The following is a 23288-nucleotide window of genomic DNA, read 5'->3' on the forward strand; positions in this document are numbered from 1 at the left end:
TGAAAAAGGCACTTTTGACAAACTACAAGACCAGAAGGACTTGGCTGACAAGGAGAGACTACTCACATTGAAGAAAAAGCGAGAACGATAAAGATATGAATAACTTCTTCTTGTCCTTTACATGAACTAAATAGCAAAATATAAATAAGAACCGCATAAAAAAGGACATAGCTGTATTTTAGAAGTCAAGTTCAAGGCTGTTTTTCTTTGAAATATTTATAGCTTTCGGCATACAATTTCGACTAGAGCACAAATGGCTCAACACGCATAATACCAGACTTTGGTAGTTATGTTTTGTTATGTAGACAATATGTTTTTATTCTTACAGCAGGCATTTGGACACAGAATAAACATTGACAAAATGAATATATAAGCTGTCAGGTCACAGGGTATTTATTCTGCTCTTAAATATATGAATGTATGGGTTGTTCATGTTATTTATCCCCTGGTACTAAGTAACTGCAGCACCTACGGCCAATTCTCCTTTGTCTCTATATTTGAGATTTCAAAATAAATCCCTGTAGACTGTGACACTTGAAGCAGAAAACATTGCTTGAAGACCTATTGCTGTTACATGTAGCTTTTCTTAAGTCAACATGTATTATCTCCAGCACTCGGTACCAGGGTAACAAGACTTTCTTATAAAGTAATTATATACCATAATCCAGGATATATTTATGTTCCAATGTAAGGATAGTATACAATGCATTCCTTATGTTACATAATATTTGTATTGCATTTACTCCAAACATCTACAGTTCTGCATAATTTTCTTTGTATATTTCATTTTCCATTAACCCTGATAACTAGAAATTGTATTTTTTTTTAAAGTATATACAGTTGCAAAATGTTAGGTAGATACGTATGTCATCTTGAGAGGACAGACAGGAGGAAACCAACAGGATTTAGATGTTTGGGATTCAGTAGGTGAACTAAAATATGTTTATGCTGTTCATAGTTTTATCCTCATTATGTAATCCTGGTATGATTACAAAATATATTACTCTGTACGTTTATTAAACATACATTGGAATCATATTCTGCACATCTCTACAACTAATAGATAACATGTAAAATATTAGTACATGTAAAATATTAGTACATTAGTAAAGGTAACTCCATATAAAAGTTTAATGATGGAGATTTGCCATTAATACTGTACATTATGCACTGTATACTAAGTGTAATTTCTAAAGATGTCAGAACTCACCAAGGATAGCAATAAGAGTAAATGCTACAGAGAGGACCCTTTTAGTCTTTATAGTACACAACTGTTAATGTAGTCTAGGTTATAAGGACACTACTTAAATGAATATATATATATATATATATTTTTTTTATTTTTTTTTATGTCACTTGTTCAGTAAAACAATACATTGTGTTCCTGTAAAACTGCATTTGCTTGCAGACTTCCTTGACTCTCAGTGATTAAATAATTTACCTATCCATGGGGAGAGCCAGCAACACTTACAGTGTGAGAAAAGTTCTTCATCGGCAAACAAGATCAGATTTATTCTGGCACTTTTTGTCACTACATATGAAGCTAGAAATCAATTTGGACAGTTCAATAAATTATGCGAGAATAGTACTTATTGTACAGTAGCCGAGTCTCTTGTTGCTCACATCCCACACGTACTGTGGGACATGTGCTATATAATTTACTTATTAAATTGTATGGTAGGTGTAGTGCACCTTGTATACCATAAGGCACAAATGTGTTTTCAAAATGCTTAAAAATAGAATAATGTTCATGCAGTAAAGTACTTACCCTGGTGCTATAATGGGAGCCGGGGTGCATCTGGTAACTTTATGCCACATCTCAAGTTCCCGTTTGTGGGATTCAAAGTGGTTTTGTTCCAGAAAGTCCCTCACCCCTGGTGGTCTAAGTGAGGAGCAGCAGATGAGGCAAAGCAACAATGGCAGGTGCTGCACTTTAGTCCTAGCTGGTAGCCGCAGCTTAGTGGCACTGGAGGGGCTTCTAATGCCGCTTCTTGCATTCCAAAGATTGTAGGAGAGTCACTGCTGCCTGAGGGCCCCAGTAGGCAAAGTTCCACATTGAAGGCTTGGGGTCATCAGTAACAACAGCAGGGAGTCTGCTACGATGGGGCTGGTTACCATTCCTCTAAAATACATTTTTGCTAGAAATTGGAGCAGGAACACTGAAAGGTATTTTGTGTGTGAGATTTAAAGATAAACATCCCAGCCTAGACTTAATGAAACCAAAGTGGAGAGGGGACTGAGACTCTCTTACCCTGGCAGTAACATTTTACAATTAAAACATGATCAAGGATGAGTCATGTACAGATGATTGAATCAACTTGGACTGGTTACAGGGACAGGTAGCTGAATTAGCCCTGTCAACATCTGTGGCAAAACTGTAAAGGAAATGTAGTAATGCCCCATTTGACATGTGTAACATCCACTATGTTTTAAGTGTGTGTTGTGTGTAACACCTTTTTTAAAAACATATTAACATTAATATTGCTAAATATTATTACTTCTAAAGATCCTGCTGTATTCAAGCAAGACCTGTATACCTGCTATATTCTTGTAACCTACAGATAAGAGCTAACACTCCCATCCATCCCCTGGGTGTCCAGTGTCAAATCCAGCAAGCTGAGTGAATGCTCTGCCGCTACCCAGCAGTTCTGATACAATGTAAGCAGTAAGCAGGATCCAGCCACACTCACCAGAAAAGAGATGCTGCAGCAGCTACACACAACAAGTGCTTACATGTGCCAGAACCTGCGAAAGGCAGTGACTATTTTCATAAAACATGGTCATGTTCAGTTGACATTTACAGACGATAAATGGATATCTGGCAGCCAAGTAGCACCAGTAGGAATGGTCAATGACAGTGGGTTACTGACAGTAAGGGGAACCTCAAGTTTAATCTGACAGTATGACGGAGAAAGCACATTCTGTCAAATGTACCTAATGTGTGTATTTGTTTTTTAAATAATGTATGTCATGTGAAGCTTTTCTTACTAAATAAAACCAGACAGTTCAATTGCTGAGATGTGCTTTTCTCAATATGTAATTGCTAGTGGATTTTGGTCACAACATTATTATACACTGCTTATAAGTGATGACATTGCTATGCACCATTTATTTGGATATCATTTACATGAGTTTATACATATTGATGTCACTTGTCCAGTAAAACAACACATTACGCTGCTGTAATATTAAATGTATTTGCAGACCTGTCTGATGCCCAGTTATGAGATTGATAATTTACCTATCCATGGAGAGTAACACATACAGTGTGAGAAAAGTTCTTCATTAGCAAACAATGTGTGATTTAATCTTTCTTTGTCACTACATATGGAACTAGAAATCCATTTGAAGCATTGATAAATTATGGTAGAACAATACTTATTCTATATAACGTGTTTATAAAAAAAAATTTGTATGCTGTATGAAGATTTTTTTGGTAAATAAAACCATAAAGTTCAATAGCTGACATGTACATTTCTCAATATGCAATTGCTCGAAAATTCTAGTCATGACACTAGTACATATTATGTATAAGTGATAAAAGTGCTATGCATCATTTATTTGGATAAAATTCACTGGAACGTATACATTTTGATGGCACTGATGTATTAAAACAACACATTCTGATATTGTAAAAACTAAATCTACTTGCATAAATTACAGCCTTGATAAATTACACTTGAACAGTACTTACTGTAATCAATTTCTTTATTAAAACATATAAATAGATCAACGTACTCCAACAGCAGAGTGACACACTTCACAAATGGGGGAATTCAATTAGCCGCAATGTTCCTCAGGACCGCAAGATTTTAAAAGAAATGTCTGTGATTTTTCCTCATGCCTCTATGGAGTGCGAGGAAAAATGAGCAGAGATTTTACTGTAGTAACGGTCAAAATGCGCAATTGGTCTTTTGAAATGCCAGGTCTCAGGACAACCATAATTTACTTCAAAAGCCCTGTATCATTTTGGGCTTCCATCTAACTTAGGTGAAAAAAAAATTCCTAAGCTGGGGGGTGAAGAACCAACAAAAAATGGTTTAAAAATCCCTTGTATCAGTAGTACATTGTTCATTTTCATGAGGGGGTCTATCAAGACTGAAATGTCCCATCCTTCTCAACTGTGTTCCCTCACACATCAGGTCTTAACTAGAAAGTAGTGTCTCTGATTTTATTTCTTATTTAAATTTCTGAAACTCATTTGTGCAACATATTGTATGTCTTTGTTATTAATTTTTGTAAATAAGCCTTGGAAACATTTTTCAGATTAAATAAATTTTATCTAGCGTATTCTGTGTGATTCTTTTTGAACTTACAAAGCCCAGGGAGGCTCATACTACATGTATATGTGATTTAAGTGTGAAACATTAATAAATGGTTTTGGAGAATGTAAGGGAATGTAAGGGAAACAAACAGGATCATATGGAATTCACCTGGCAATGCTAAAAGGTATCCCAGCTCTCAATTATTCTATAATTGCTATTTTTTTTAGTAATGGAAAATTGTATAGACAGTGCTTCATCCATTGCAATGCACCCATTCATTTCAATGTAGTGAATGCACATTTGGAAACAACAGTGAAACAAATAGGTCCCATTCATATCAATGCTTGTATATATTTTCTCATGTTGCTGGTTTTGCTCTCATCTTGAGCATCTAAACCTAGTAAGTTTACTTTTGTCTGTACATAGTAAAATAATATCACTCTTTTCAAACACAGCACCTGTTTCCTCTGTGCAACTCACTGTGCGGAAGCAGGATACATTGAGGTTGAACTAAATTCACAATTTTTTGGCCCGTCCCTTTATGTACGAATTGAACTATGAGCCAACAGACAATAGTTATTTTTTAACATTTGTTTGGAGAAACCATTTAATTCCAGTTTACAGAGAAACATTAGTGATGAAATATCTTTTATGTTGATTTTAAAGTAAAAATACACAAAAACGGTGCTTCAATGAATTGCTACAAAAACAGCACTGTACAATCTATAAGCATCCTCTACAAGTTTACACTCAAGTGGCCTAGTTACAACCATAACTATTTTTCTGTGACTTTACAAACCATATATCTTTCTATAAAAAGTACACTAATTAAGACATTTTAACACCAGAATTACTTATGATTGTGTTGTATTGTACATCAATATGTCTACTGTATTTAAACATGGTAATGACACATAGAAACATACCTTGATAAACAGCTTTAAATCCTGGTGAGCCAATGCTGTCATCTGATTGCAAATGGAGCCACATTTGGTTGCTCATGCTAACAATTAGATCCGGTACACTAGAACCTGTAAGACTAAAACATAAAAATGTTCATGAAATTGATTTCACAAAAGATTTCCCTCAAAAAAGTCAAAAACTTTTTTATCCTCTAAATTACAGAGATGTTTAATCAAGTATTATCTTTGATTTATGGCTTTATAATCCTTAACTGAAACTGGCCATACACATTGCATTTTAATCTTATCCCCCCATGTGGTTGATTAATGCTCACAATTTACACCTACATTTTAGACAGAAATTGCGTACAACTCTACATAAGGCCCTATGAGTCCAGATTAACATATTCTTAGAGAGCTATAAGGTAGAAACAAAATGAATTGCGAATAAGGAAGATTTTGAAGAAAAGTAAATGTGCCATAAAATAATGCGATATTGGGGTTGAGAAAATGCTTACAAATTAAAATAGGGTTGTTTTGGCTGCTGTAGGTAAATAACTGTGGTATGATATACAACTATATGACAGATATATCAAATGCCCTTAAAGGAGCAGGATTCCCTCTGATTATTTACATAATTTAATGCAATTTACTGGTAGTGACTGAAGCAGCAAACTTTCCTATCTATAAAGAGCAGAACATGACAACTTGTGAATATTCGTGATAGCCTCAAATCATTTATGGGCAGTTAACCCATTGTGTCAGGTTCTACTGAGTGATAAAGTTAAATGATTTGATCAGCTGCATGCAAGCCTCACATCACCAAGACCAATGCCAAGCGTCGGATGAAGTGGTGTAATGTACACCGACACTGGACTGTAGAGCAGTGGAAACTAGTTCTATGGAGTGACGAATCATGCTTCTCTGTTTGGCAGTCAGGTGGGCGAGTCTGGGTTTGACAGATGCCAGGAGACTGTTACCTGCCTGATACCAACTGTGAACTTTGGTGGAGGAGGGATAATGGTATGGGGTTGTTTTTCAGGGTTTGGGCTAGGTCACGGTTATAGACACCATAGAGGATACAGGCTGGTATTTACACAACTGATCAGGAAGGTGAGGAGTCTAACGTACACTCGGTTTTCCCCAGGGACCCCGCAAAGAAGTATGGTCTTCACTGCATGGGATGTGCAGGTCATGGCTCTCCAAGTCAGTTACCAGCGTGGTGGAGTTGTAGACATGAATAGTCAGAAGACCCGGGTCAAGCCAAACAGTAGTGCAATACACAGGGAGAACCAGAAAAAATGTCAGCGACGAGCAGAAGATCAATACCAAACTGACTGTGCAGTACCAAATTTGGATTCAGGAGAATGAGCCAAAAAACAAGCCAGAAGTCAGCAAAACACAATGAAGCATACAAACAGGAAGTGCTGCAGCTGGTGTGAACTAATATTCTGGCACCCTAATGGTGCAAAGTGTTACTTAAATAGAGGGGAGAAGAAGTTGATTCAGCGGTCAGAACCAGCTGACTTCCGACAGGAAGCCAATGCAACGTGTCCCGATCATCTCTGTTCAGTGACTGCCCCGAAACCGGAAGTGCATCCTCTCGCAAGGCAACAAGCGGCGAGAACAGGCGACCGCCCCCTGCACTTAGGAAGAGTGAGGGGATGGTGCCTGACAATACTCCCCCCCTCCTCTCTGAAGGGGTGGCTTGATTCCTCAGAAACTCCCTAATGAGACGAGGAGGGTGAAGATACTCTTTGTTGACCCAAGATCTCTCTTCAGGGCCGTATACCCTCCAGTGCACCAGGAATTGAGCTTTGCCTCTAAGAAGGCGCGATTTTAAAATTCGTTCTACCTCAAACTCTTCGCCCTGGATGGTCTTGATAGGAGGAGGAGGAGGGGAACCTTGGTAAATTCATTAAGGACAAGTGGCTTTAGTAAAGAAATATGGAAAGTATTATGTACCCAGAGAGAATGAAGTAACCAGAGTTTTTAGGTAACAGGATTGATTATATCAGAGATAGGAATAGGACCAATATAGCAGGATGCGAAGTTTCATGGAAGGAAATTTGAGCTTAAGGTTGCGGGTAGGCAGCCATAATTCGTCCCCCACATGGAGAACCGGCAGGTTTTTTTGATGGTGATCCGCAAAAAGTTTATAGAGATGTGAACATTGTTGCAATTTAGACTGTACTTGGGACCAAACCTGGGCAAACTCACGAACCATACTCTGAGCTGCTGGCACTTAGGATTCGGATTCTGTGACAGTAGGTAACACAGGATGTTTTCCATAAAGAATGAAGAAGGGGGACAGACCAGAAGACTCATGTTGATGGTTGTTGTGCAAAAACTTCACCCAAGGTAGGAACTCACTCCACGAGAACAAACCTCGCAGGCAAGAATATATTTCTTGACATCAGCGACTAGGGAAGGCTACCAGTAGAGATGGGAGAGGAGAGCCACCGTCTACTTGATACCGACATGTCCAGCAAACCTAGACTTGTGAGCCCATGCCAAGACCTTGGTGCGGAGGAGGGTGGTGACAAAAGATCTGCCAGTAGGAAGAGTTTTAACAGAAGATTTGGTCATGGCTAAAACTTTAAATGGGGTAATAATGGGCTTGAATACCGGAGGGGTTGAAAGACCAAGAAAGGACATCAGCCCAGAAGTTCTTGGTGTCAGGACGAAAAGTCAAAATCAATTGGAATCTGCTGAAAAACAATCACCATTGAGCCTAGGATTTAGGGATTGAGCAGACTGTAGGTAGGTTCAATTTTTTTGGTCAGTAAATACTGTAATGGGAAAGAGAGCTCCCTCCAATAGGTAATGTCATTCTTCAAGGGCATTTTTGATGGCCAACTCTGGCACCCTAATGGTGCCAGAGTGTTACTTAAATAGAGGGGAGAAGTAGAAGCTGATTTGATGGTCAGAACCATCTGACCGATGACAGGAAGCCCAGGCAGCACGCCCCATTGCCTAGCAATGGGATGCGGTCATCTCTGCAAGTGCAGTGAGTGCCCCAAAACAGGAAGTGCGTTCCGTTGCTAGGCAGCGGGATACACCAAGCGGTGAGAACAGACAACTGTCCCCTGCACTTAGGAAGAGTGCGGGGACAGCGCCTGACAGCCCCTTATCTGCATTGAAGGACAAACTTAATGCTTTAGCATACCAAGTCATTGTGAACAATGCTATACTTCCTACTTTGTGGCAACGGTTTGGGGAATGCCTGTTTCTATTCCAACATGACTGTGTCCCAGTGCAAAGAGCAAGGACTACAAAGACATGCTTTGATGAATTCGGTGTGGAAGAACTTGAAGGGCCAGCACAGGATACTGACTTCAACACCATCAAACAACTTTGGGATAAACTGGAATAGAATTTGCGAGCCAAGCCTTCTCGTCCAACATCGGTGCCTGACCTCATAAATGCTCTATAGAATGAACGGGCACATATTCCCACAGAAACACTCCAACATCTTGTGGAAAGCCTTCCAAGAAGAGTAGAAGCTGTCATTGCTACAGAAAGGGTACCAAATCCATATTACCAGAAGATCAGTTTTCAGAGAGCTTGTAAAGGTTTGAAGGCTGTGGGAAATTCTGATTGAGCATGTTGGGGAATTCCATAAGTGGGGAGCAGCACGGGATAAATCTTGTAGGCGGGAGTGACAGGTGGTTACCAGAGACAAGACAAGACGCAGGTCAGAGGTAGATCTAAGTGGGAGGGAGAGTATTTGATATGAGATTTGAAATGTATGCAAAGGTAGTGTTGTTGAGGGCTTTTAGGTAAGGGTAAGTAATTTGAATTTGATTCTGGAGGACACAGGGAGCCAGTGTAGGGATTTGCAAAGTGGTGCAGCAGATGTGGAGCAGTGAGAAAGGCAGATCAGTCTTGCAGCAGCATTTAAGATGGATTGAAGTGTGGGTATATGATGTGTCAGGAATGCCAAATAGCAGGAGGTTGCAATAGTCAAGACAGGAGATGATGAGACAATCTATAAGAGTTTTGGTAGCATGTTGAGTAAGAAAAGGGCGTATCCTGGCAATGTTTTTAAGCTGGAGTCGACAGGACAGACAGAGAGTCTGGATGTAAGGAATAAAGCAGAGGGCGGAGTCAAATGTGACACCAAGGCAGCGGGCTTGGGACACTGAGGAAACTGTGGTGTTTGACAGTGGGGGATATTTGAGGGCAGGTGGTGATTCTGGCAGGAAGAAAGATAATAAGCTCTGTTTTGGGCATGTTGAGCTTTAGGTAGCGTTGGGACATCCATGTGGAGATAGTAGAAAGTCAGTTGGTTACACAAGATAGTACAGAAGGAAAAAAGTGAGGGGAAGAGATATAGATTTGGGTGTCATCAGCATAGAGGTGGTTATACAGGCTGAATTAGTGAATTAGTGACTCTAGAGAAGAGTGCCAGTGGAGAGAGACAGGTTGGGCATGCAGTGGAAGAGAGGAAGCGGAGAAGTTGGGAGTGAATAGGATCGAGTGGACAGGTTGTAGGGTGAGATGATAAAATGAGTGCAGAGACTTCATCTTCAGTTACTGGAGAGAAAGAATTAAGGGCGGATTGGGGGGTGTAGGTAAAGGTGGGTAGAGTTGGTGGAGTTTGGCATGAGGAAATATCTTGTCGAATGGTGTCAATGTTGTCTTTAAAACAGCTGGCAAAATCATGGGCAGAAAGGGAGGAAGAAGGAGGAGGTGCAGGTGGGCAGAGGTGAGATGAATGTGGCAAAGGGGCGACATGGGTTAGAAGACTGGGTGGATATTAGAGATTTGAAGAATACATATACATATTAAATTATATTATATATATTATATATACACATACACTGTACATCACACATCAGTACATAGTACGTACTTATTTTTAAATGGGTGATTTTCCTTAAATGTGAATATTTTATATAGCAAACAATACAAGATTAGGCCATATCATATAGATATGTAGCCATGTCAATATGGAATCTTTTAAATTTTAATCATGAGTCAGCAGAACACCACTTGAGAAAACACATCTTTCCTTGAAGATCCTGACAGCATGCACTATTGGAAGTCTTAAGAAGTTTGATGAAAAAAATGTTGTCAAAATATGGATAATGGAGCATAGGTAAGTTCAATAGAGACTTCACCCTAAAATTATTTTAACATCCATCCCTTCCTGGAGGCTTCTAGCTTGGGACCTCCTCATTTTGAGAAAACCCATCTCCACTGCTGTTCCTGTTATGCTCCTCCCAACATTTGCAACCTAGAGGAATTCAAATGCAAATAGAATTGTGTTAATTTCCAAAGCAGGAACTAATCAGATAGAGTTGTGGTTCTGTGCAATTAGTGTCTGTGTTGGAAAATAACATTTTTTTTGCACCTTGCCTTCTTATGGTTGTCAGTAGCGAACAGCAGCAGTTAGAGCCCCAATGGGAGTGAGTTCTTCCAAACTTTGGTAGTCAGTTGCTTGGGACCCCCACAGTCTCTATTTGTTGTTTGTTAAAAATATATCCATTATTACAGTTTTAAGGTTCAAAACTGTCCAACAAGAATATAGCACAAAACAAATACATTGTTGCATGAACTATTGGGCAGAATGTGTTCTTAGAATTACAGAATACTAGCGCTTATATTATCACATTTTATGGTATATAATATATTTGTGTAAAACATATTGTGTAAGAGTTATGATTATTCCACTGTTTTGCAAAACCTGTACTTACACATATAAAACTGATCTTGTGTCACCTACTTTTCCACCATCTCCTATCGTTAGGGTATCATAGCCTCTCTCTAGTTCGAATACTTCAAAAGAAATCTTGATTACCTGTTTAAAAAAAATATATAAGGTCATACAAACTAAAAAGGTCAAATAAATCTTAAACACATAGAACTATTTTAAAGCATATAATGAGTGTTGCAGACTGACAGAAAAAGCTGTTTCTAAAATATATCTATGGACTATGCACTAAGACATGCAGGTATAACCGTTTTTTTATGCAATATAATATGTATTCCTCAGGAACAATACATACATGCTATCTTTAACACAGGTTTTAAAACAAAGCTTTGCATCTATCTATGCATTTGTACTGTATATTTTAGTTATAATAGTGTGCAGTCTTTGGCAAGTTATACATTTTAAAATGTCACAGTGCGTTTGTAAATATTTCACAAGTTAAGCATATTTTATGTTAACTAAAGTCATTGATTTGCTTATCAATAATGACATTTGTTGGGTTAAAGTAATAAAGTATAATGACTTACTTAAATATATATATTATTTTAATGTAACTATGGGGTCTGAAAAGACAAAATGTACTTTTATAAACTAATGTGTGTGTGTTATGTACAAATAGAAATGCCAGGACTATGTTGCATCCTTCATTAACTTTATATTATTCCTCTAAAGAGCTTATTACTCTTTAATGTCTGTACTGGAATGGACCAGAGATGGTTTATGAATTAAAGATACAATGGCCTGCTAGGGCTGTTTAGAGAGCAGTGTTCTGTGTCATGATTGAACTTTAGCGTTTTAATAAATGTGGAGCTAATTAATGAAGAATTCTTTGCAGTAAACATTGCTAATGCCATCAGGGTTGCTGTACTTCCTTGCCTTTAATGTTTTAACTGCTTAAGCTATCTTAGCTGCTCATTGGTTATAAGACTTTTGAAGCTCAGACATGTTAGCACTGACAGCTGAAGTCCTTCTGACATTGAAGAGTCATGTTGACAATCAAAGAAATTACATTTTTTAAAGAGATATCAGAAGACAAAAAACAGATATCCATTTCAGCTTACTTGGTCAAAGAAATGTACTTTTCTTTAGAAAAAAAAACCTATTGCCTGTATATTCTTTCCTTTGATATTTAGTTGTTGAGCTTCAAATAATGCATAAAAAGCTTGTCCTAATAACATATATAAAACTGAAGCAAAATAAGTTATTGAAACTTGTAAAGGTTTGAACAGGAATTTCCGTACGAAATGACATGTAGGATTACTATAGATAAAATGTCCCTTATTTAAAAAGTGAGGAAATCCCAAGCAATAATTATGGCATCCTATCTCAGTAAGTAAAAATGTCTTAAACATGGTAAGAACTTTGATTGCTGTACAGTTTTTCCCGTACCAGTTTGTCATGTGTCTGACATTACCTGTCTGTGCTGTTAGGGCACCCAGTTCCTTTTAGCATGCAGTATATGTCTTACCACTTGTCTTCATCCCCCATAATCAATCACCCAAGTGGATAAGTCACTTTCTCTCTCACAAAATCAGCACACATATATAAAATACTCGATGTTGCTGTGAATATGCTAATGATCTGTTTAACCACAGCTGGTTCTGATGATCTACTTAGCTACAGGTTTTAAATGACTACACAGTGAAATATACCTACTAATACAGGAAGATTGTATATATTACTTATTGTATGTATGATGTGTATGCACATAATGAGAATGAAACCAGATTTGTTTTGATATAATGGTACATAGTTGACTACACTGTATCTTTCTATGCTAGTGAATCACATATGTGTTCTTTCAGTAATTAAAAATTCACCTAAAACAATATTAAGTAATAATGAAAAACGTTTTACTTCTTTTCATGTTAAAACAGGAGAAAGTTCTGTTCATCTATCATTTTATTTCTTATAATTTGTCATTGACCTTTTTCTTTTATAAATAGTATAGTTTTAATATGCATTTTTTGCTCATTCCCCACTCTCCTTGATCAGGGTTTCCTTATCAATGGTCTATGGATAGGAACAAGAATTCTGATACACTATTATGAAAAGCATGATGTCTGACAGGGCCGGACTGGGACTAAAAATCAGCCCAGGCATTTAAAGTACACAGGCCCACCTCAGTTCCAGCAGGAAAAAAAACTGTGTGGCACTGCGCAGCGGCGCAAAAAGGGCATGGCCACATTGTGCTGTGGGTGTGGCCAACATGGGGCATTGATATGTACATTATAATAAAACATTACATTTATCACGTCCTCCCAGCCACATCCCCCAGGCACATTATGTCACCCCAGCCTACTGTACTTATCTATACTTCTGTTGCTGCTGACATCCATCACATTTGATATGTGTTTGCAATGATTGCCGTTTTGCATTGAAAATTCATGTAATCTCCTGTAGAAATATAGGTGCACAACTCTCCAATACTTTCATGACTTCTCAACAGCACATATGAGTTTGCACCAAGCTACATACATTAGTCAATGGCCACCCTAGTGGTTGTTCAGTTGAAAATCTTCAACCTTACCTTTCTGGTACTTATATATAGAAAGGGACTACGAGAATGTATAATCCATTATACCAGGTGACTGATGATGTCACTGAAAATTATCTTAATTATTTTGTAAATTTATATTCCATAAAAGTATTGGATGTATCCTGCAGTGTGTTGTGTAGTAGAGCTGTGCAGACCTACACCCAAATTCATCAGCACACGTATCTTCACATCCGTTCCTTGCTATGCAGAACAAATTTTCAGAAATGAAAATCATATTGTTATGTACAAAATCTCACCATATCAACATTGCTTTGTATTGTTGTTGCAAATCTCTGATGCCAACAGAATTGTGGAGTTTGCTATACAGTATTTTTCATGTTCATCTTTCCTTGTGTCACATTTTATGCAAGCTTTGCAAACATTGTGATAAATGACAATTAAATTTAATAAATTTTCACAATCTAATTTGTAGCTTGAACTATAAAAAGTTTCAGATGCTTAGCAAATATGTAAATATTTGTGATAAAGTGAGAGAAGGAAGTTCTGTCTTGCCTTTGCATAGTCAAATATTTAAAGTGGGTGTAACATTAAAATTCTAGTGTTGCATTATAGTGGTATATACTGTAGCATTCCAATGGCAAATTTTTTCCTGGTTTCGCTGTGGGCAACATTTTGAAACATGAAGTACTCATTAGAAATATTGTGCCCCATTAAATGCCACTAATTGGCGGTTGGAGTGCCCTGTTATTATGGTTGAAAAATGTAAAGTGTTCTAAAATTTCAGTGTGACACCAATCTATGTCTGTTGAACAACAATAATGTGGAGCATCTCTTAATCTGAAATAGCTAGTAATAGAGAACAAAACTTGCACTAGGTGTGCGTGGACCAGAATTACGTACGTTCTGAAACAAATGCACATTGTGCTCAGTATGCATGTCTTGCTGAATCAGGCCCTAGGTGCCTACAGAAATGTACTGTATGTATGCCTAAGTACAGGTGAGGTGTACAACATTTAGGACAAATGTACCCTACAATAGTTGAAATGAGCTTTTCCTTCTAACCTGCTATGCAAACTCAACTAATTTAGATCAACCCTAGTAATGAGTAAAAATACCAGTGTGTTGTACTTAGGGGTCATCTATTCATTACAATTTAGAGGGCACAGTATGTGCCTATATTTTTATGTAATCCAGGTTTCTACAAAAAGAAAAGAAAATAAACAAGCATCATTACTCTTCACATAAGTCCCTGCCCCAGTGGAGCTTGCAACCTAATTTCCATACCACAGGAACACAAATTCAGTCCCACACACACTTAGGGCTTGTTTATTCTGAAGCCAATTAACCTAACAGTAGGTTTCTTTTGACCATCAGAAGACACCAAAGCAACAGAAGGGAACCCAAGTAAACGGAAAATACAAACTTTACACAATTAGCATCTTTAACATTAGACTATAATGTGTGTTAACTTTGTATATATGAGAAGAAACTGGTAAATTGGGATAACTAAGATTAATGTTCCTTGTGCAATTGGTGAGTCAAATCTACTGTACAGCACAATACAAAGCTATGTGGATGCTTGAGTGCACCAATATATTTGCTGATTGAGCAACTGCCTATGTGTATGCATGGTATTTTTCATTATCACAGGGTGAGGAGTAATTGTACACTCCATTATTTTTAAAAAGTTGGCCCCTATGATATGATATGCTGCATTAAATTATTTTTTCAACACCCGCAGTGGACATTTTTTATAATGAGGAATTCAAATAATATTGGATTATTATTATTTTTTTCCATATTTATATTTTTAGTTATCCTACAATACCTTTTAGGCATATAGCCTATAAATTATAGAACATGTTATATTTCTACTGTAAGTCTATAGCACTATTTGCATATTTAAATTACTATCTGTAATACTCTAGCGCATGCATTTTCAAGTATATATTTTGATTAAGGAAAAATACTACATTAATTACTTTGCTTTCTTTATTCATTTATCTTACTATCAGTTATTTTCTTTATGCAACACATATTGTTAAAAAGGTTTATTTGCAAATTCCTACCAGCTGCTATATTGAAATTGCATAATAAACGACTGCTGAGAAAAGATCAACTTTTCACTTTGGCAACTGAGAGAGCTGCATGGATCCGATACACAATGTTTCAGAATACCTGTTGCTTACTTTATGCCGTTTTAATGAGATTGACTTTTTGTTCCAGGAATATTACCGAATGTGCGAAAATATCAAATAAAAAGGGACTTTCAAAATATGAATTTGTGTAACTTTGTAAAATTGTGTTTTTAACCTTGTTTAGCTTCAAAGAATTCTAAAATACTACATAATTGATTTAATGATGCACAGTATATTATATTATATTACCCAGTATTATTTATACATGTGCTCCAGGATATAAGTTTCATGTAACAGTGCTGACATGAAATATTTAAACAGCATGTTTGTAGAGTAACAATGAGCTAGTACTGTTTGCAGCTTTGGATGCTTTCTTGATGACTGATCTTAACTATAAATAATGATCAATTTTGTCAAAATTGGATGATGGTCTTTAAACAATTTAGACATTCAAATGACACATTTTAAATAAAATATTTTCCTGAAATCTTATTAAATTAAACGTCAACAGAGTATATGAGCTTACATGTTTTAATCAGTATACAGATAGAACATGATTCGTCATGCTAAATGGTACTGGTGTCACTGAGCTGTGATGTGTTAATTCCCCAGCTATACTATTGTAGTACAGCATGTTAGAGGTGATGGTAAGGAAGATTTTTCTACACTATCTCATATTACCAAAAGTTTATTGACTTGATAGGACCATATAAAATTACATAAAATACATTTGTTTGATTTTAGCTGAATTAAAAAAATGACCATAGGGATCCCTATAGTGAATCCACTATCTTTTATGGTTTATATTTGCTTTCAATTTGATTCAAGACAGAATTTCCAAATGAGCCAAGAATGTTCACAACAGAAATGTTACTGGTGGGCACTGCCAGCCCGCACATGCCAAAAAAATAAATTTTTGTTGCTTGTGTCTGCCCCCTTCGCTTCCCAGTCCCTGCTCTGAATAGAGTAAGGATCGGAATAGGCACCTGGGCACAGGAGACGCGGCGTGTGTGTGTGGTAAAATCCCAATTGGGGCTTTACAGTGCATACACAAACTCCGACAGGGCTACGCTGTAAATGCCAGCACCAGCCCAGGAGATGAGTTTATTTACTTTCAAAACTTTGGCTTCTTACTTTAAATTTTTATGTTTCAATATGATTTATATTTCATACTGTTTAATTTGGTATATTTGTGTAAGGTCGATTGAGAGATTTTTTTTACATCTAATAAGTTAGATATTATGGGGCTGATAAGAGTGAGTACTACACCAGTTTGCATGACATTGCTCTGTGTATGCGCAGAATATATGCCTATGCAAATTTGCATGATGCTGCCACTTATGCTACCCTGCACCTGGAGAGACTGGATTGGGCTGAATTGAGACATTCTATTGTAGGCGGGGTACACTAACTGTGTTTTTTGTGCAATTATAAATGGATGCAGACTGAGAAAAGGACATATGCTTTGGAAAAACATTTTTAGGTAGTTGGGGCAGGTGAAAATAGCAGATGATAATGATTTCTGACACCAGCGAATAACTTGTGATTGTTTGCAATTATACTGCTGATGTTGAATGGTGCTTATTAGCAGCTTGGGTGTATAGTATTCTTTTGTGTGTATATTTAAGTAAAGCTTTTTTTGCATTCGAGATGGGAAGTTGTTCCTGCTGTGTTAGAGATGGGTCTGACAGACATCATCATCCCCCATCTGTCACTTTGAAACTGTTTAGTTTAATAAAATATTTGTTTATTAGTTTTATTAATCACATCATTGCAAACCTTATCTGGATGAACTTAATGTAACCACATGTATTCATTTGATTATCACATTGGATTGCAACATGGTGGTTGAACTATTTCCTGGCCAAGTTATCATTTCCCCCGTGAAAATGAATCTTCCAAAACACCTTCCACACCACAAAAGCATGAAAGAGTTAAATCAGGGAGGCTCTTCAAACCAGCAAGGGGAATCCACATGAGGAAATGACATCTCCGCACTCCCATCTCCTAGCCTTAAGGAGTTGTGAGTTAATAACAATCTGGATGAACTTGGATTAACCTTGGAGGCTGGACATTCGACCTTGGGAAAGATGAAATATTTAAGAAGGCCATGCAAGGAGATCCAGGGGTATTGGAGGTTCTACTGAGTTTGGAATTGGAGTTCTATCTTCTGCAAGCTGGATCGTGGTTCCTGTTTCAAAGCCTGTGTCTAAGTTGTATCTAATCAGAACAGCTTGCAACAGGTAAACCATGCTCCCTTGAGAGTTGTTCTTGAGTCTGCCCAACTAGTGAGCCTGCAAGAGCAATGTGAATGGAGAGATTTGGGATGAGTACCCTGGATCCAGCAAGTCAAGGAGATCACCTTCAACTTGTCCGGAACATATTTATACTTTGGGGAAAAAGATTTAGAAGCTTGACCCAGACCAATCTCCACTGCTTGGCCAGACAAAATTTTTTATAGACTTCAAGAGCATCCTAATACTATTTTGTAGTGGAATAAACAGTGTGTCCAGACACCGCCATAATCTCACCATACTGTTGTACCTTCCTTGTGATTGTCCCTGGAACTGCATCAAGACCACTAAAAAACTGCAATGTGGTCTGAGAACTGTTTAATTCAACTTGGTCCGACTAAGAAACATACCTATATTCATTAAAATGTTTAAGGCTAAGGGACACTGGAACCTGTTGGGTGATGTTTGAAGCTTGGTGATCACTTTGGTGTTGTTTTACCTATTTCTAATTTTTGTTTACTATTATTTACAGTTGAATTAACCCTTCTGTAATAAAGATATCATTGTTTCTTCTTTACCTGTCTGGTCCAAAGAGCCCTAAGGGGCCAGGGTTATCTAGTGAGATCCAGCTCTAACATCCTGGTATAATGACAGAGAGGTTATAGCAGTTTTATTGATGCCAAATAGCGAATGCATTTGATGTAAATAAAATATATGGATAAATTCATAGACGCAAGTGGAAAGTGTTTTTGGTGTAAAGCGTGCGCACATGCTACTGATATATATCTGTGTGCATCTTAGGATGTGTTCTGCTGAGCAAATGGACATAAATATACTATTTTTATGTGTGTCTTTTTGAGCATAAATTACACCCAGTCTTTGACTAACTTTGCATCAGGCCTTTTCTTTCTTCATACCTACACTGGTGAATTTGCTAACCATATAATTTCTTTATCAAACAGATTTAAGGCAGTGAAAGTTAGAATTACATTCTTATCAGCTTCTTAATTCAATATATGAAACATCTAACTCTATAAAGGGTTTGCAATACAAGGAATTCATTTTAAAAGCCTTCTGTATACATTTTATTAAGCTGAAAAAGTATAGAGGGATATCAGTCTCAGAAATATGCACTATTAAATAGTTATTGCACATATTTAGCATCTAATTATTTTAACATATTTTTTAGAGACCATAATAATGGTGAATGTGCAAAATCTCTGAAACTAGATCGATTATAGTTATCGCAATATTAAAGCATTTTGCAATACAGTTTGCATTTGGATGAAGCTGTAAATACATAAGAAAATTATATAATTACAACAACATTTAATATTTTCTTATACTTCTGAATGCCATGTACCTTATGACAAGCCATTAGTTATCAATGGACTTTATTTGTTAAATATCTTACACTGAAATATTGGTTGATTTCTGAAGCTCCAGAAACACATGGGGGTAAATGTATGAATCTCCGGATTCTTCATCTCCGGCGTGTTCAGCCTCTTTAGAGCTTAAATTTAAAGCGGCGCTGCATTGTAAAGGGAAGTTTCCCCTTACAAGGCAGCGCCGCTTTAAATTTAATCGCCGAAGAGGCTGAACACGCCGGAGATGAAGAATCCGGAGATTCATAAATTTACCCCATGGTGTTAGAGAAATATGATGGCATCTTGCATGGACTTGGGTTAGCCGGGTTTAAAAGGAAGAGCCATTTTCTAAATATTGATAATTTTTTTCTGATTACTGTATTTACTTGTAATGTATTCAATTTAAAATAATTCAGTATTAATATTTTGACAGTAATTTAAAGGTAATTTGTGATGTATGTGATGCCGATTCTTGCTCTATTCTCTTGTTTATTGCATTTTTCTCTTGAAAAATTTAAATACAAAAAATGTATTTTAAAAAATATGCACTAGTCTGCTTCTAAGCGTGTATCAGAAAACAGTGTAGGACCGTAGAAATCAACATTAAATAGGATGTGTTTACCATCAATGCAATTAGGTGAAACATTTTCAATAAACCACAGTATCAGTTCACTTTCATTCTCTAATTTGCAGTAGACCGATAAAACTACTTTTTTGTTTGATCGATTGCTGTGCTTCAGCGCAAAGATTTTCACCTAAATACAATGTTAGTAAATGAGCCTTACTGCCCTTTTAGTGGGACTTTATAACTATAGCAGTTTGGACTTTTGAGTGGGCAACTGTGTAATGTCCAGAAATAATCATGATTTTACCTTCCCTAATGATTGCTGAAAATATATATAGAGAGAGATTTCATATATGCAGTTCTTATCTCACATTTCTCCATATGGTGCATTCTGTGCTCTTCAATTAAATGTCATAGATATGAATGTAGGCAAAATAGAATGTAACACTGGAGATAATTGATGCTCAGCATGTTAGTTGCAAGCAGTAGTTTTCAACAATTTGCCTTTGGCAGTCAAGAAGATTTCAATTATCATCCATTAACATCCACAGGCACTATAACATTGGCACCTGTTACCAGCCTAATAGTTTTATTATGATCTGATCCCCCCAAAATAAGATGCTCACTAATGCAGATTGTTTTCAAAAACTACAATTTCACTATGTCCACAATTCAAGTGATTAGATAATACAAATGGCAGTGCATATGTCATATATAGTTTCTGATTTGATCCTAATATCTTGTATGATAATATACACATGAAGGGCCTGATTCATCAAGGGACGCATACAGGGCCTGAATCATTAATGAAAGAAAGGCAAAAAAAAGAGTACATATTCTCCTGCACAAACCATGTTACAATACAAGGGGTGCAAATTTGTTTATTATCTTGCACATAAGTTAAATACTGGCTGCTTTTCATGTAGCACACAAATACTTAATAGCATTATTTTTACACAGAAATTTAAAGTTGATCTAGAACATGCCCTACCCCAACTATAAATCTGTCATCACATTTTAAATTTACCTCCCCCTCCAATGCAACATGGTTTTACCCAGGTACAAAGTTACTCCTTGTTATGCTTTGCTCTCCTTAATGACTCAGGCCCACTGAACACAATGTACGTTTGTTTCAGATCGCACATAATTAGGGTCTGCGCACACCTAAATTCAACAAGGTTCGGATTTGAAGAAAGGTGCGCTGATGAATATGAGTGTAGGTTTGCTGTACTACACAAAACACTGAAGTATACGTCCAATAACTATGTGGAATATAAATTCTCAAAAGAACGCACAAAAAAAATAAAAAAATAATGGCACCTATTAATAATATAGGCATTAATGTCAAAACATTACAAATTTTAAAAAATCTTTTTCCATGAATTACATTTATTAGGATGTTATTAATGTCTACTGTACATAAAATACATTTTTATAGTTGCCACCTGTTATAGTATGCATGTACAGCCGTCATCATTAATAAGAGGCACTTAGACAAGTCCTGTATCTGGAGCAAGAGATACTGCTGAAAAACAAGTGTGATGCCTGGAACATGAATTGGATGCTGCTGCATGCACTTGAATTTGGCACACCCTTACTGTACTTTGACTATGGCCAAATGACCCTTCCCAGCCCCTTTCCCTCCCTGAAAACAAAGGCTGTAGTAAGAGTCCTTTGCGTTAGAAGATTAATTGAACGTTGGTGCATATTGTGTTGTATGATCTGGTTCTGGGCATGAGCAGAGTGATGTTGCACAAATGATTATATGCACAAAATCGCCATTTACATCCTTTGATGAATCAGGCCCGGAAATAGAAATTTAAGGTCTCTTCCACTGCCATCAACGTTTTGTATTACACCACTGTTTTAGCACAAGAATCGGTCTGACAATGAAAGCTGTGTTTCCAATTGCCTCATGTTACTCACATTTACTGCAGGGTTGAAGTTTGTCTGAACACTACGTTTTCAATTAAGTGCATTTAATATATGCATTGAGGTCATTGCAATGAGGTCCAATGTCCTCCTAACTGCAATGAAGACAATCAAATGTCAAATGTGTTTGTGTGTGACATATGGTTGCACTGGCATTTGAACTTGCTATTTTAAATGCCACTGGGTACCTAGCAGAAAGCTGTCTATAATGCAGCTGATCTAGACAACATCAACGACATTAGGTTTGAAGGTCAAGTAGATCAGCTATGCAGAACAAATTTTCAGAAATGAAAATCATATTGGTATGTACAAAATCTGTTGTTGCAAATCTCTGATGCCAACAGAATTGTGGAGTTTGCTATACAGTATTTTTCAATTTCATCTTTCCTTGTGTCACATTTTATATAAGCTTTGCAAACACTGTAATAAATGACAATTAAACTTAATAAATGATCACAAATCTAATTTGTAGCTTGAATCATAAAAAGTTTTAAATGCTTAGCAAATATATAAATGTTTGTGATAAAATGAGAGAAGGAAGTTCCTCATGAAGAGGAACAAGTACAAGCAGGCTGAAAAGGCTGCAGATTAGGGTGCTAAGCTTTTGGGAGAGGACAGCATTTTTGGGCTTGCACATATGTGGCAGGGAGAGGTATAACCATACTTGCCAACTTTCCCGGAAAGTCCGGGAGACTCCCGAAATTCGGGTCAGTCTCCCTGGCGAGCTGGCATTTCTCCCGCATCCCAGGATTCACTGAGAATCACGTAATTTGATGCGATTCTCGATGATTCACGCCATTTTGGAGGGCGGGAGGGGGCGGGGTGAGGACAATCGCGTCATTTTGGCCCCACCCCGCGACGGGGTCGTGGGGGGCGCAGCCAAAATGTTGTGGTTAGCCTCGCCCCATCCCCTCCCGCCCTCCAGTCATGCCCCCTCTCCCAGAAACTTGGGAGTTGGCAAGTATGGGTATAACCTGAAATACACTGTAAAATTTAAGAGTAGTTGCTCTCAAAAATTAAGAGAAAACATGAAAGAAAAATATAATAAGCTTTCAATCTTGATGTATTCCCATGGTAGAGGCTGAAGACAGTGAGTCATTCTTGGGTGGTAACTTTAAGATAAACAAGTAGAAGTGACAAGGATGGTGACAGGTGGAGGCGTGGCAGCACCCACCTTCACATCTTCACCCCCAGTTGTGCTTATTCATGCCTCCATGTTGCTCTACAGTTCTGATTTTAATAAAACTGAAATGAGTCACAAGATGTCCAAGACACTTTTAAAAAGTCAAGTGCAACTGAGTATCAAATATACAGGAACATAAGGTGAGGGAAACAGAATTTTAGGTTAAGGAAATTTTTTTTTTTTCCCTACCGTGTATTAGTCTGGTGTGGAAGGTGGGAGGCGCTATGAGCATATTAGCTTAGGGTGGTCTGAACCCTTAATCAGGCCTTACTCATAATAATAATAATCCCAGGTTCACTAATGCTTGTGCTTATTATACAATCTCTGGAGTAGATGTTACCACTTTTTTCCAGTAGTTTTATTATTATGTTTATTATCAACATATAAGGAACCACAGTGCACAGCAGTACCAGAGTGTGGAAAATAGGAACATACAATGTAAACATTACTGAACTGTTGTGATTCAAGAGAGGATTGAGAACT

General features: G+C 37.2%; 1 protein-coding gene across 1 annotated transcript in view; it reads right to left on the bottom strand.

Moving 5' to 3' along the window:
• CSMD1 (CUB and Sushi multiple domains 1) overlaps positions 1-23288 on the bottom strand; it is a 1526452-nt gene that overhangs the window by 461357 nt on the left and 1041807 nt on the right. Inside the window, exons 11-12 of the mRNA XM_075202483.1 lie at positions 10870-10973; positions 5192-5304 (exon numbers count right to left, since the gene is read on the bottom strand). Coding sequence (XP_075058584.1) covers positions 5192-5304; positions 10870-10973 — 217 coding nt within the window. The remainder of the gene's footprint in view (positions 1-5191; positions 5305-10869; positions 10974-23288) is intronic.

The sequence above is a fragment of the Mixophyes fleayi genome, chromosome 3 (assembly GCF_038048845.1).
Source record: "Mixophyes fleayi isolate aMixFle1 chromosome 3, aMixFle1.hap1, whole genome shotgun sequence".
NCBI classification, from domain to species: Eukaryota; Metazoa; Chordata; class Amphibia; order Anura; family Limnodynastidae; genus Mixophyes; species Mixophyes fleayi.